Source organism: Mustela nigripes, chromosome 5 (assembly GCF_022355385.1).
Source record: "Mustela nigripes isolate SB6536 chromosome 5, MUSNIG.SB6536, whole genome shotgun sequence".
NCBI lineage: Eukaryota > Metazoa > Chordata > Mammalia > Carnivora > Mustelidae > Mustela > Mustela nigripes.
Window position 1 is genome coordinate 42,686,914 of NC_081561.1, and position 13,914 is coordinate 42,700,827.

At 33.2% G+C, this 13,914-nt stretch overlaps 1 protein-coding gene across 1 annotated transcript in view; it reads left to right on the plus strand.

Annotated features, from left to right (window-relative positions):
- EYS (eyes shut homolog) overlaps positions 1-13,914 on the plus strand; it is a 1,640,601-nt gene that overhangs the window by 139,022 nt on the left and 1,487,665 nt on the right. Inside the window, 2 exon segments of the mRNA XM_059401541.1 lie at positions 1,658-1,824; positions 12,766-13,022. Coding sequence (XP_059257524.1) covers positions 1,658-1,824; positions 12,766-13,022 — 424 coding nt within the window.

A 13,914-nucleotide genomic window follows, 5' to 3' on the forward strand; every position in this document is an offset into this window, starting at 1 on the left:
TATATCAAGTTAATTTCCTAATTTGATAATTTTACAGAAGTAATGAAAAGAAAATATCCTTAGTTTTTTATAAAAACTGCACACTAATGTGATTGGGTTGGTAAAGTGCATTATAATCACAAATTTCAGAAAAAGCCAATAATATGTGCATATATACATATATTGTTATATAAAACATATGAAGAGAGAATATATGTGATAAAATGCTAATAATTATTTCTTCTTTTATAAGTGCTAATTTAACTTTGGAAGCAAATTTTAACATGAAATCTTCAATTTAAGATACAATAAATACCCCTTGCATGTAGAAAAATATTACACTTTCAAACAATAAGGGATAAATATTTTTTTGTGAAGTACAAACACTTAGACATACAAACACATGCAGAGAAAACTGAGAGATTGAATTTATAGTACTTTAGCTGTAGTTTAAGGGTAAATAGCATTTGAAAAAACAAAAACATATCTGTCAGGGCACCTGGGTGGCTCAGTGGGTTAAGACTCTGCCTTCGGTTCAGGTCATGATCTCAGGGTCCTGGGATCGAGCCCCTGCATTGGGCTTTCTGCTTAGCGGGGAGCCTCCTTCCTCCTCTCTCTCTGTCTGCCTCTCTGCCTACTTGTGATCTCTGTCAAATAAATAAAATTGAAAACAAAACAAAAACAAAAGCAAAAAAAGTATCTGCCCATGCAAAGAGATGTTCTCCTTCCCAGTAGACTAAAAATTCTAAATTGACTAGAACTCCAAGTAGAAAAATGGAGAAAGAAGACCCTCAGTTGACTCTTACCCAACAGAGGCTAGATCTCTATAAATCATTAATCTATCACCAATAATTAGACCATGAAACTAAATTTCTAATTATTGTAGCCATTGGTGGGAAATAATTTATTGACTATAAACCAACACCATAAAGGAAACATAAAAGTATTGAGAGGAAAATGAAAAAAAAAATAAAATAAAGGACTATCAAAATTCTGTTGTGGTTCTGAATTCACTTATGAGAGCTAGGAAAAGATATGCCTAGTTTTAAGCTGTCCATAAGAGATGCACTTCTTTGGCAACAAAATCTACTTAATCTTTTACGGTAAACATACTGGACATATTTGTGAAAGGCCTCTAAAATTATTAAAATGATATATGTTTTTCTAAACAGGTAAAATTATGATTTCCATGCAAATATGAGCCAAAGATGTGTTAATGATTTTATGTAATTCATTTTTAACAAAGGATGCAATAAGGTGCTGTAGTCAGTTCAAACATGAGTCCAAATAACTCAATGAAGGAGAAAAAACAAGTGATACAAGAAATAGTTTTTCCATGGATCTGGTTATCAGTAGGATGCTACTTCTATCATATCAGCTAACATACAAGCAATGTCTATAAAATTTTGATTACAATTACATTAAAGATGTTTGAAAACAACTGAATAATGGATATTGATTTATTTAGCTTTTTACAATGTATATATTTCCATTATAAACTGAATATGATTATTTAAAATAATTTTAAAATAAATCAAAACTGAGTTTATTTTACCTTTGCTAAGGGAATACATGAATTTAATATATAAAAGAAAGCATGAACTTCAAACTTTGAAAATAATGTAATTTTGTAATATGATGGACATTTACAAAATTATTTTTTTTAATTTTTTTTCAGATGTGTGAAAATGAATGCAGTTGTTTGACTAAAGAAGACAGTAAGAGATGCTGGTGCCTGTGTATTCCAAGATGGCCTTGCAAAATGTCTTTGGAAAATACAACTGATTATGAAGAAAGTGGATGTCAACATGAAGCTCTTTATAAAGATGAAATTAATAAATCCAGGTATCTATGCATCATTTGAAATAAGAATATTACCTATTTATCAAAAAGTTATAATTGTACTGACAAGCGAAAATTGATATTTTTAATAACTCAAGAACTCTATACATTTTTCAGTGCTCATCAAAAAAATGTACTTTGGGGGCATCTGGGTGGCTCTGTTGGCTAAGTGTCTGCCTTTGGCTCAGGTCATGACCTTGGGGTCCTGAGATTGAGCCCTGCACCCAACTCGCTGCTCAGAAGGGAGTCTGCTTCTCCCCCTTCTTTCTGCCCCTCCCTTTTGCACTCTCTCCCTTGATTTCTCTCTCTCAAAGCAGATGTACTCTTAATTCCTTTTATGGATTTAAACTATCCCTCACCCACCTCCCCTCTGGCAACCACCAATTTGTTCTCTGTATTTAAGAGTTTGGGGTTTTTTTTGTTGTTTCTTGTTGCTTTCTAATTTTGTTTTATTTGTTTCTTAAATTCCACATGTGAAATCATATAGTAATTGTCTTTCTCTGACTGACTTATTTCTCTTGGCATTGTACACTCTAGGTCTTTCCATGTTTATGCAAATGGCAAGATTTATTCTTTTTTTATGGTTGAGTAATATTCTGGTGTGTGTGTATTTTATAACCTCCATACTGTTTTCCATGGTGGCTTTACCAAACAGTACATGAGGGTTCTTTTTTCTTCACATCCTTGCCAATTTTAGCCTCTTTTCTTTTAGCCTCCTGAACTGTTTTATAGTAATTAATACAAACATTTTCTTTAAAATGATTGGCATTTATATCTCAAACATATGCATATATAGTTATATATTATTTATATAATGTATATTTTATTATGTATAACAACATTAGCACAAAAATAAGGAATACAGAAAGACCTACAGTAATACTTTTTACATATCACACTAGAATTAAATTAGTATCTGTGATAGATTAAATCTGTGGTAGATCTGATATATGTTAAGTTGTGTACGGTAACCTTCAGAGCAACAATTAAGAAAATAACTCAGCTAATGTAGTAAAAACAGCATTACAAATACTAAAAATTTGCCCTACAAAATATTTACTTAGGAGTTAAGTAGTAACTCAGTGGGTTAAGCCGCTGCCTTTGGCTCACGTCATGATCCCAGGGTCCTGGGACTGAGCCCCGCATCAGGCTCTCTGCTCAGCAGGGAGCTTGCTTCCCTCTCTCTCTGCCTGCCTCTCTGTCTACTTGTGATCTCTCTCTGTCAAATAAATAAATAAAATCTTAAAAAAAAAGAGAGATAAGTATCATCAGAAGAAAAGAGATAAAAAACATAATAAAAATGAGAATAACATAAAAATGAGGCTAACATAAATGAGAATGATAAGCATAAATCCAACTATGTTAAAAATAACATTAAAATAAAATGGGTTAAAAACCCAATCCAAGGCAAAGATTTTCAAGTTAGATAATTTCTGAATATAGACAATATATACAATCTATAGAACATACACTATGCACTTAAATGTACAAATAGGTTGAAAGTAAAAGGTTAGAAAAAGACATACCATTCAATCAGCAAGCGTAGAAAGCTAGAGTATCTCTACTAATGTCAGAAAAAATGGACTTCCTTGGTTTTGTTTTTAAATTTTTTTAAATTTTCTTATGTTATGTTAGTCATAGCATCAAAAAACCATTGGTTAAGAATAAACCTAACCAAAGAGGTAAAGGATCTATACTCTAAGAACTACTCATGAAAGAAATTGAAGAAGACACAAAAGGGTGGAAAAACATTTCATGTTCATGGATCAGAAGAATAAACATTGTTAAAATGTCTATGCTGCCCAGAGCAATCTGTGCTTTCAACGTCATCCCAAATCAAAATGCCAATGGTATTTCTCAAAGTGCTAGAACAAAATAGACTTTAAAAGAAAAAATGGTTAATTGAAAAAAAAAGAAACAACATTTTAAAATGACAAAGGAATCATGAGAAGATAAAGCAATTATAAACATATATGCACTTAACAACAGAGACTCAAAATATATGAAACAAAAGCTGACAGAATTAAAGAAAAAAATGGCCAATTCAACAATACCAGTTTGAAACTCCAACACTCCACTTTCTGTAGTGGATATAACGTTTGGTAGATGAACAAAAATATAAAATAATTTGAAGAACACTATAAATCTGGTAAAACTGGCAGATATCTATAGAATGTTCCACTCAACAGTAGCAGACTGGCATTCTTCTCTAATGCATATTGAACATTTTCGAAGATAGGTCATATGTTAATATAAGCTACAATATATTTAAGAGGATTACAGTAATAGAAAAGATATATTTTCTAACCACAATTGATTGAAATTAGGAATCAAAACCAACAAGCAAGTCAGTAATTTACAAATATATGAAAACTAAATAACACACTCCACATGAATCAGTGAATCAAAAAGAAAGTACAGAGGACATTAAAAAAATAATTTGATATTAATTAAAATAAAGATATGGCATACCAAAAGTCATGGGATATAGGCAATTCAGCATTTAGAATTAAAATTATAGCTGTAAATGCCTATGTTAAAAATAAAGAAGATCTTAATCAATATCCTAAACTTCTACCCTAACATAATGGAAAAGGAAAAAAGTTAAATCTAAAGCAAGCCAAAGGAGAAAAATCATAAACTGTAGAGTGAAATTAAATAAATAGGGTATAAGCAAATATAGAATATCAACAAACCGAAAGTCTGTTTTTGAAATGATTAACAAAATGAATAGGACTTACCTATGCTAAGAAAAGCAGAGAGAACACTCAAATTACTAAAAGCAAGAGAGATAAAACATAAATTACAGAAAGAAAAAAGATTATAAGAAAAAACTAGGAACAGCAGTATATCTCAAAATGTAGGTAGCTGTGATGAAATGGAGACATTCCCAAAGAAATACAAACTACTAGAATTGACTCAAAAGAAATAGAAAATCTGAATATATTTATTATAAGCAAAAAGATTAAGTTAGTGATTCAACAAACAAATAAAAAAAAATCACACTAAGAAATATTCAGGCCTAAATGGTTTCACTGGGGAATGCTAGCAAACAATGAAGCAGAATTAATAGAAATTATTCACAAACTCATTCAAAACTAAATGAGGAGGACACATTTTTAAACTTATTCTATTAGACCAATGTTACAATGATAACAAAACCAAAGACATCACAAGAAAAGAAAACTACAGACCAATATGTCTTATTAATCTGAACACAAAATCCCTCAATATAGTCACAGTACAACAAATGCAGTAACATATAAAAAAATTATGCATCATGACCATGGGGAATTTATCATAGGAATACAAGGTTTTCATGCTTTAACATGGAATTTTAACAAGGATGTTTTAACATCCTTAAATTAATTAATGTAAATATAATATGTCAATAGAATAACAGGAAAAAAGGAAAACACATAATTCCAATAGTTGAAGTGTTGGGGGATACATTTTACAGAATCTAATAAACTTTCATGATAAAAACAATAAAAAAATGAAGAATAAAGTGGAGGTTCTTCAACCTGATCAAGAATTCTGGAGAAGAAGGAGGAGAAGAAAAGAGAGAGGAAGAATCAGAAACAGCAGGAGCAACATAATTACATTATGTTTAATGATGAAAGAAGACTGGAAATGTAAATGAAAAAACATAACAGTTAACATGTGCTATTGTCAATATGATTAAAAAGAAAGATTAATAAAAAGTACTGGTGTTGGTGAGAATTTGGAGAAATTGGAGCCCTCATATACTGCTGGAGGAATATACATACAGGTGCTTTGAAAAAGTTTATCAAGTGATAAATAAAATGTGTTATATTTATACATGGAATATTATTCGGCAATAAGAAAGTATGGATTACTAATACCTGGTTACATATGGATTCACCTTGAAAACCTTATGCTATGGGAAAGAAGTCAGTCACAAATGACACATGCAGTAGAACTAAATAAATATTTATGTAATGAAAAAATAATTTTCAGGAGTTATTTATTAAAAACATTTTTGTTCTGTGATATAACTTTATTTTTTCTGTGTTTCTTTGTTTATGCTTAACTTTCGTGATATTCAGACAATTTTGTAGTTATAAAAATGATCAGTATTGTTATGGCTTTTGACATTGTCTCAGTACTAAAATAGAGCTTAGCAGAGTTTACAACTCAAGTTCTTTATATAAAATTAACCGTGTCTATACCAGTCACAAAATATAGACATTTTTATGTAATACATCACCTACTATAATAGCAAGATATGCAAAATCTTAGAAGTAACTTGAAAAATATGCTCATATTCTCTGTAAAACAAAGTTTATTGCACAATTAATTAATTAAAAAGATAAAATAATAGATGTTGTGAACACATTAAAATGTAACCATGGATTTAGATAGTATACCTTAATCTGGCCAAGATACCAATTTATCAAGTTAATTAACCCATTGAATGTTATACCAATAATATTGCTTATTATTTTAGAAACTAATCAAGTTCCAAGAACCATACAAAATAATAATATTTTATAAACAGCTGACTCTTCTTTGAAAAGGAAGTTATCGGGTGTAACTTCATGTAACACCTGCTATGATAACTATAAAATCCGTATAGTGTCACTGTAAAAACAATCAGTGGACCAACAGAGGGCTCTGAGAACAATACACGTACAAATAGGATCTTGATATACAAGGAAATTTGCCCATAATTTAATGGGAATATACTGACCAGATTCTTTAGTAGAAGGGATTGGGGAAATGGTTCACTATGAGATGGTAAATAAAACTGACTGCAGCCTTACACTTTATGTAGAAGCAAACTCTGAATATGTTCAGAAACAAATTAAAAAGCAAAATTGCCATGCAACTGAAAAAAATGTAGGAAGATATTTTTGCAGTTTTGGGATGGAAAACTTTTAAAATGAAACTCACAAGATACAACTTTTATTTATTTTCTATTTTTTTAAAGATTTTATTTATTTATTTCCGAGACAGAGATCACAAGTAGTCAGAGAGAGGAGGGGAAGCAGGCTCCCTGCTGAAAGAGGAGAGCCCGATGCAGGGCTTGATCCCAGCACTCTGGGATCATGACCGTAGGTGAAGGCAGAGGCTTTTACCCACTGAGCCACCCAGGCGCCCAAGATACAACTTTAAAAGTAAAACAATGATAGCACTGTAGCAATGATAGTACTGTGATAATATTAAATTAAAGAACTACTTTATGACAAAAGACCCTAACAGTAACAACAGTGATAATAATGTTAACTGATAGTTGCTAATCATAAATATTTTTCTACTGAATGCAGCTTACGGGGCATAATGGAAATGAAGTATTTTACACAGGTTTGAGTGTCACCACATTTTTGACCTAAAATGTACAAAAACATTTTTGGGGGGAATTTGGAAAACCTTTAAGGGGAGGAAAAATAATTCACTGGTCATTTTGCCTCTGGACTTGGTATAGTTTTTGTAATTATGGGGTATTAACTTTGCAACACCAGGCCCAGACTGTGAAGTGTTCACAGCTTCAAACCATTTATGAAGCTTAAGTTTATGACCAAGTCACCAATCCGTACTAATCAGAAATATCATATCAAAATGAAATCTGTTTATTCATATATTTATTAAACATTTGAGTATTCCCTAATTGGAAAACATTGAGCAAAATGTGAAAATGATATCTGATACCTGACCCCAAGTATCCATAAATAAATTAATGGTCTCCTCAGAACACATTTCATGGTTACTCTATATCATGTAGAAAGAATATATCTTTTTATATTACTAAAATAATTATTATTTCCACTTTCTAAACATACAAGTAGTTTGTGTTATAGGAATGAATTTTCTGGCTTTCTTTCTGGGAACTTTAAAATAAACCTGTTTCTTTTATGAGCTATTTTTTAAAAATTCACATTTTCCATAAGATGCTAAATATAACCAAGACTCTATTTTTCAGTTATAAGCAAAAGTTCTATTTTAAAGTGTAAAATCTCGAAGTCCATGATAAAATCAAGTATAGCTACAAATCCTATTTCTGTAGAGCCCGGAGGCTTATATAATATATACAGCTTTATGTGAATTTGTCACAGAAATATATTTTGATTATGGCTTTCTTAAATTACCTATTAACCAGGAAGTCTGATAATTATTAATTTCTAAGACTATTTTATTTTTGCCATGATATTGATGACTTTTTAATTAAGAAATTTAATGTGTGGGGTGCCTGGGTGGCTCAGTGGGTTGAGCCTCTGCCTTCGGCTCGGGTCGTGGTCCCGGGGTCCTGGGATCGAGCCCCGCGTTAGGGCTCTCTGCTTGGCGGGGAGCCTGCTTCCTCCTCTCTCTCTGCCTGCCTCTCTGCCTACTTGTGATCTCTCTCCCTCTGTCAGGTGAATAAATAAAGTCTTAAAAAAAAAAAAAAAGAAGTTGAATGTGTTGTTTTGTGTTTATTTTGAGATTTATTTATTTTAGAGAGAGAGCACATGCACACACACATGCATGCACACGTGAGAGGGGGGAGGAGCAGAAGGAGACACTCTTCAAGAGGCCTCCCCCTGAACCTGGAGCCTATAGGGGGCTAGGTCTTAGGAACCATGAGGCCATGACCTGAGCAAAACCCATGAGTCAGATGCTGAGCTGACCCAGGTGCCTCTAATTTTAATTTTGGGTGTGTTATGCAAACTTTCCTGAGTCCCATGCAAAAGTTTTGTTACATTTTATTTTCGGAGGGGGTGGGGGGGGGGAGAGAAACAAAAAAGGAACGTGAACTACTATTAGTATGGTTTCTTGTATGTCCCCATGTATGTGTATATGTTTTTGTTTTGGTTAGTCTTGCTGCTACTAAACAACATTTCTTTAGTGACTGGATTCTTTTTTGTATTGCACTTACATGCATATATACGTATATATATATTTTTTCCTGTTTTTTTTTCTTTTTTCCTTTTTTATTTTTCCTTTTTTTTTTTTAAGATTTTATTTACTTATTTGACAGACAAGTAGGCAGAGAGGCAGGCAGAGACAGAGAGAGGAGGAAGCAGGCTCCCCGCTGAGCAGAGAGCCCGATGCGGGGCTCGATTCCAGAACCCTGGGACCACAACCTAAGCCTAAGGCAGAGGCTTTAACCCACTGAGCCACCCAGCCGCCCCTTTCTTTCCCTTTTTATTGTCCCCTGGAAAATGAGATAACCTTGTTTCTTTAAGCTTTATAGTAAAATGATATAGAGGTCATTAATTTGTTTAAGCAGTTCTAAAGTAGATACCATTGTAATTTCCATTTCCATGCCAAAAGTTAATTATAATAAATTCATTAAAGGAAGTACTTTTGTATAATTAGTTTCAATTATAGTTTGGGTTGAAAATTAGCTAATGTATACATAATTATCTCCCATATATATATGTATTTTTCTTTCGGGTGCAAACCAATGCATATGTTATGGTATAAAGTCAAAGTTTGACTATATTATAGCTTCAGGCTCTATGAATTTTCATGCTTTACTTTTATATGTCAAACAATAAAAAATGTATACATGTTATATGACTTTGTGCTATCTGGACCAGATTTTTTATTTTACTTCATTATATCTAAATAGCTTTTTATAAGTCTAACCTTTTGGTATTACTTTTCAAATTATCTCCTAAAACTTAGAATTTCATGAAGCTGTTTATTCAGAACTTTTAAGATGACCTTTCTCTTGAACATTATTCAATTTTAAAATACATGTGATGATTATGTAATCAAACAATATTAATGGAGCATCCACTGTATATCAGCCATATGGATCATAATCCTAGGATTTAGGGTAAATAGATAGAGTGATATCCTTAATTTCATCTCAACCTAGAATATTTTTCCATTAAAATACTAAATGATGAAAAAATTTAAATCACAATATTTATATATGAGATAATGATTTCACTGACATGTTTTGCTTTATTCTTTCAGTCTTGTCTCAAACTTAAGTACGATTCAAACTGACCCCTATACTTTCCTTGACTTTCTTTTCTAACAAAATTGATGTATTTATCACTGAAAAGCTTTTAATTTAATAGCAATTTATCTTAGAACTAGGTATCCATATATGCATGTATACCAGCATTTACATGCATATTAGGATGACAAAATGCTCCACAAACGTGTACATGATTGGTTGTGTGCTTTAGTAAACTGGAGAAATTTATTTAGGTCAATAATTTTTCAAAGAGATGGTCTTATATTCTGGGGACATTTTGGATTCAAGGGTCTTTTTTATTTTTTTTAAGATTTAATTTATTTATTTGCCAGACAGAGATCACAAGTAGGCAGAGAGGCAGGCGGGGTGGGGGTGGGAAGCAGGCTCCCTACAGAGCAGAGAGCCCAATGCAGGGCTGGATCCCAGGACCCTGAGACCATGACCTAAGGCAGAGGCTTAACCCACTGAGCCACCTAGGTGCCCCTCTAGGGCCATTCTAATATTCAGTATAATTGGTTGAAACAGCTAACATTTAGAAGGTAAGTGATGGACAATGAATGTTATAAATCTTTCAATGCACACAATGATTCCATGAACAACAAAGAGTGTTCCACGGTTTGCACAATTTCCAAAAGTCCCAGCATACATTAATGTGGATATAAAACCTTTTTATAACTATCTGAGCCAATATCTTAACTTCATTTTACACAGTGACACAAAATATTTTTATAAAATTTTAAAAATCGTTGAATTTTCCAGGAATGAAACTTTCATGTTGATCAAGGACATACTATGTTTTATTCAAAAGTGTATCAGAATTTTTTAACCATATTGGAAAATCATATCATCCTACTTGAATTTCTAAAAAGAAACTACTATAATCATTCTCCATTTATCGCTGCCATGCCCGTATTCAATAACTTTATTTCAAGTTAAAATATACACATATGATATGGTTGGTATCAGCCTTACCTGCCCAGTAATGAACACACTTAATCCTCTTCTGTGGAATAGATGTAGTACTGATAATTTTACAGATGAGAAAACTAGGGCACAAAAACTTCTAAATAAGTTAGAGAAGAATTAGAATCAAGGTTCCCATTCCAAGGCCAGTGCTTTGAATATATCAAAGCATCAACTATCCTGACTGCCATTAACAATCTCAGTGATCCTTGGCAAATTGCATTAAATGGCTAAGTTTCTCACAACTACAAGAAGAAAGGTTTGAACTAATCGACCCTTAACATTCTTGCTGGCTCCAAACACCTATCATCATATAAATTTATGAGTGTAATGACTTAGGTTCAGTAGGTTAATTTTCACTAATAATAACAAGCAAAGTAATTTGACATTGCTCTTCTCCACTCATTGACATGTTTATATGATTATCTTAAGTGTCCTTTGAATAGTTGGTGAAGGATACTTCAAAATTACAGCACTATACTTTAGACCAAAGATTATCTTTGATTTAGGTTTCTTTCTTACCTCACATGTTCTTTTTCTGATGCTTTATGTGCATGTATATACAATATGCAAAGGAATAATGTGTGCATATTATATAGTGTATAATTGTAATAAGATAGCATCTCATAATCCACTTTACCAAAGGTGGTGCCTAATCTATAAAGAAGACCCAAGAATGTTTGTTTGGTATGTTTAGGTCAATGCCAGTTATATAGAAAACACAAAGATCTGTATCTAAGGAATGAATGTCGAAATGAATGAATGGATACTTTCAATGGAAACTGTTATTAATTAAAACACCATTTCTCTTAGGCATGAGGTTAAATATTTCAAATTTGTTTTGTGCTTCTCTCAGGCTGTCGATAGTAATGCTATTGATTAGGAATGCCTGGGGCGCTCGTCACCCACTTGTCGCTGGCTGCCAATGCCTGGGACACTCACCTACCTGTGGGGAATTCTGGGGCACTCGCTAGGGTCGGTGCTAACTTCTGGAGACCCTACACAGGCATTTCCTCAAGCCAGTGTTGCAGGACTGTCTCCTGTGTTTTGTTTTGTTTTCTTTCTCAGGATTGCAAGGTGCACCTCAGTGAAAGAGCAAGGGCTTTTCTTTTGTTTTTTGTTTTTTGTTTTTTTTCCGCTTTTAATCTCGGGTTCCCGCTAACAGGGCAGGCCACACAGGTTAAATATCAGGTAAAAAGAGAGCAAACCTAGAGTTGTGGCTTTATTGAGATGGGGGGTTGGTGCCTAGGGTTTCTCGGATTCACTCTGTTGGTGAATTTAAACCACGCCAGCTGGGGCGCCTGGGTGGCTCAGTGGGTTAAGGCCACTGCCTTCAGCTGAGGTCATGATCCCAGGATGCTGAGATCATGTCCTGCATCAGGCTCTCTGCTCAGCGGGGAGCCTGCTTACCCCTCCCCCTCTCTGCCTGCCTCTCTGCCTACCTGTGATCTCTGTCTGTCAAATAAATAAATACACTCTTAAAACACGCCAGCCAACGGAAGTTAAAGAGCAGGAAGGGAAAAGAAAGGTCACGCATAAGGTCGGTTATCTAGGTCAACCAAGGTTTTGTAAAAAGGGGAACTTCAGGTGGGTCAGGCTGGCTCTTCATCTATTTATGTAGCTGGCAGTGTGTTTATTCAGGATAAATATCTTTGAAATGAATGCCTGACACTCAAAAGTTTATGTTGAGCATTCACCTTGCAATCAAAAAGCTAATTGTCAGGCTCTCACACTGCAGATTTTCACAGAAATTCTGACAAACATTAACCTTGTCATTTAGCCTCAGGAGGTTAATGACGCTATCCTAGGTTACATAGAAATTAGTGGCAGAACCTGTGTTTGAGTCTAGGTCTGTCTTTTGCTAAAGTTCTTTTTACTCACTCTGTACAATAAGCAATATTAAGTTTTGCCAAGAACCAACATTTTCTCTAAGAATATTTTAAAAGTGTGCCCACAACCATATCCATGGTATTGCTATCCTATGTATTTAAATGAATATATATTTAAATTTTATAACTAATTGGATTTTTTGTTTTTGCATGTTGCAGATGCAGCTGTTCTCCTGTTTACATGGACGGATTCTATAACCTCAGTGTTGAAGATTGCTTAGGAAACCAGAGTACATCAGTGCATGGCTTCTGCTTGGTCCATTTGCACAACTGCAACTGTAGCTGTCCGCAAAGATCTGAAAGAAACATCTGTGAAATAGAAACTGAAGATTGTAAATCTGTGCCCTGCAAAAATGAAGCAACCGGTATACATTTAAGTGGCTATTTCTACTGCAAATGTATCCCAGGATTTACAGGCAAGTATTTCTGAGAAATCAAATTCTCTAGGGGCTAATGATAATACATGTATTTAATATTTTTCAAAATGTATCTAATGATTGGTATTGTAGCCTGCTTTCTCATTTAGCAAAGAAGAAATATCTTCACTTGGACTAATAGGATTGGTTCTTTGGGCAGTTACATTGCTGACTATACAGCCTTGGCTCATGCAAATGAGGCTAAAAAGGCCAGGCTGAACTGTAGAGACTGTGATATATATGTCAAAGTTCTGAGGAGAAGAACAGGCAGCCTTAACCTCTCAATAATTTCACCTAAACAGCTATGATATTGCCCTTCAACCTCCTGTTTGGCTGCCAGGCACACTGAGTGCTTAGATTAAAACTAAAACTTAATTCTGTATTTTCCAGGTCAGTTTAATGCTCCATTAGTAAGATTAAAAATATTCCATAAAAGTACAAACATACTATATCCTCTGTAAAGTCACAGAAGATGATACTCACAGTTGCTGTGTAGTAAAAGGCATCCTTTGATTTAAAAATATAACAAATTAAGCATTCACATTTATGTTGTTTGAGATTATGTGCTTGTTCTTACACTGAAATGATTATTAATAATAATTTCAGGACTATTTTAATTGCTTTATAAAAAGCAGTATGGAGGCCACACAGAATAAAATAATACTGTCACTTTTAAATCACACCTAAACTTTATGTAAAATAATAAAAAAAAGTTCTGTGCAACTTGATATCCCCTTTTATTAAGCAGACCCAACTCTAAACATTATTTGCATTTCCATCGTAAAATGAAAAATATTTTTATCTATTTAATATTTAAAGTAATATCCTGAAGGTTTTAGAAGCAATTGAAAAAGGTAAGTTTCAAGAATAGAATGGCAATATTATTGGAATA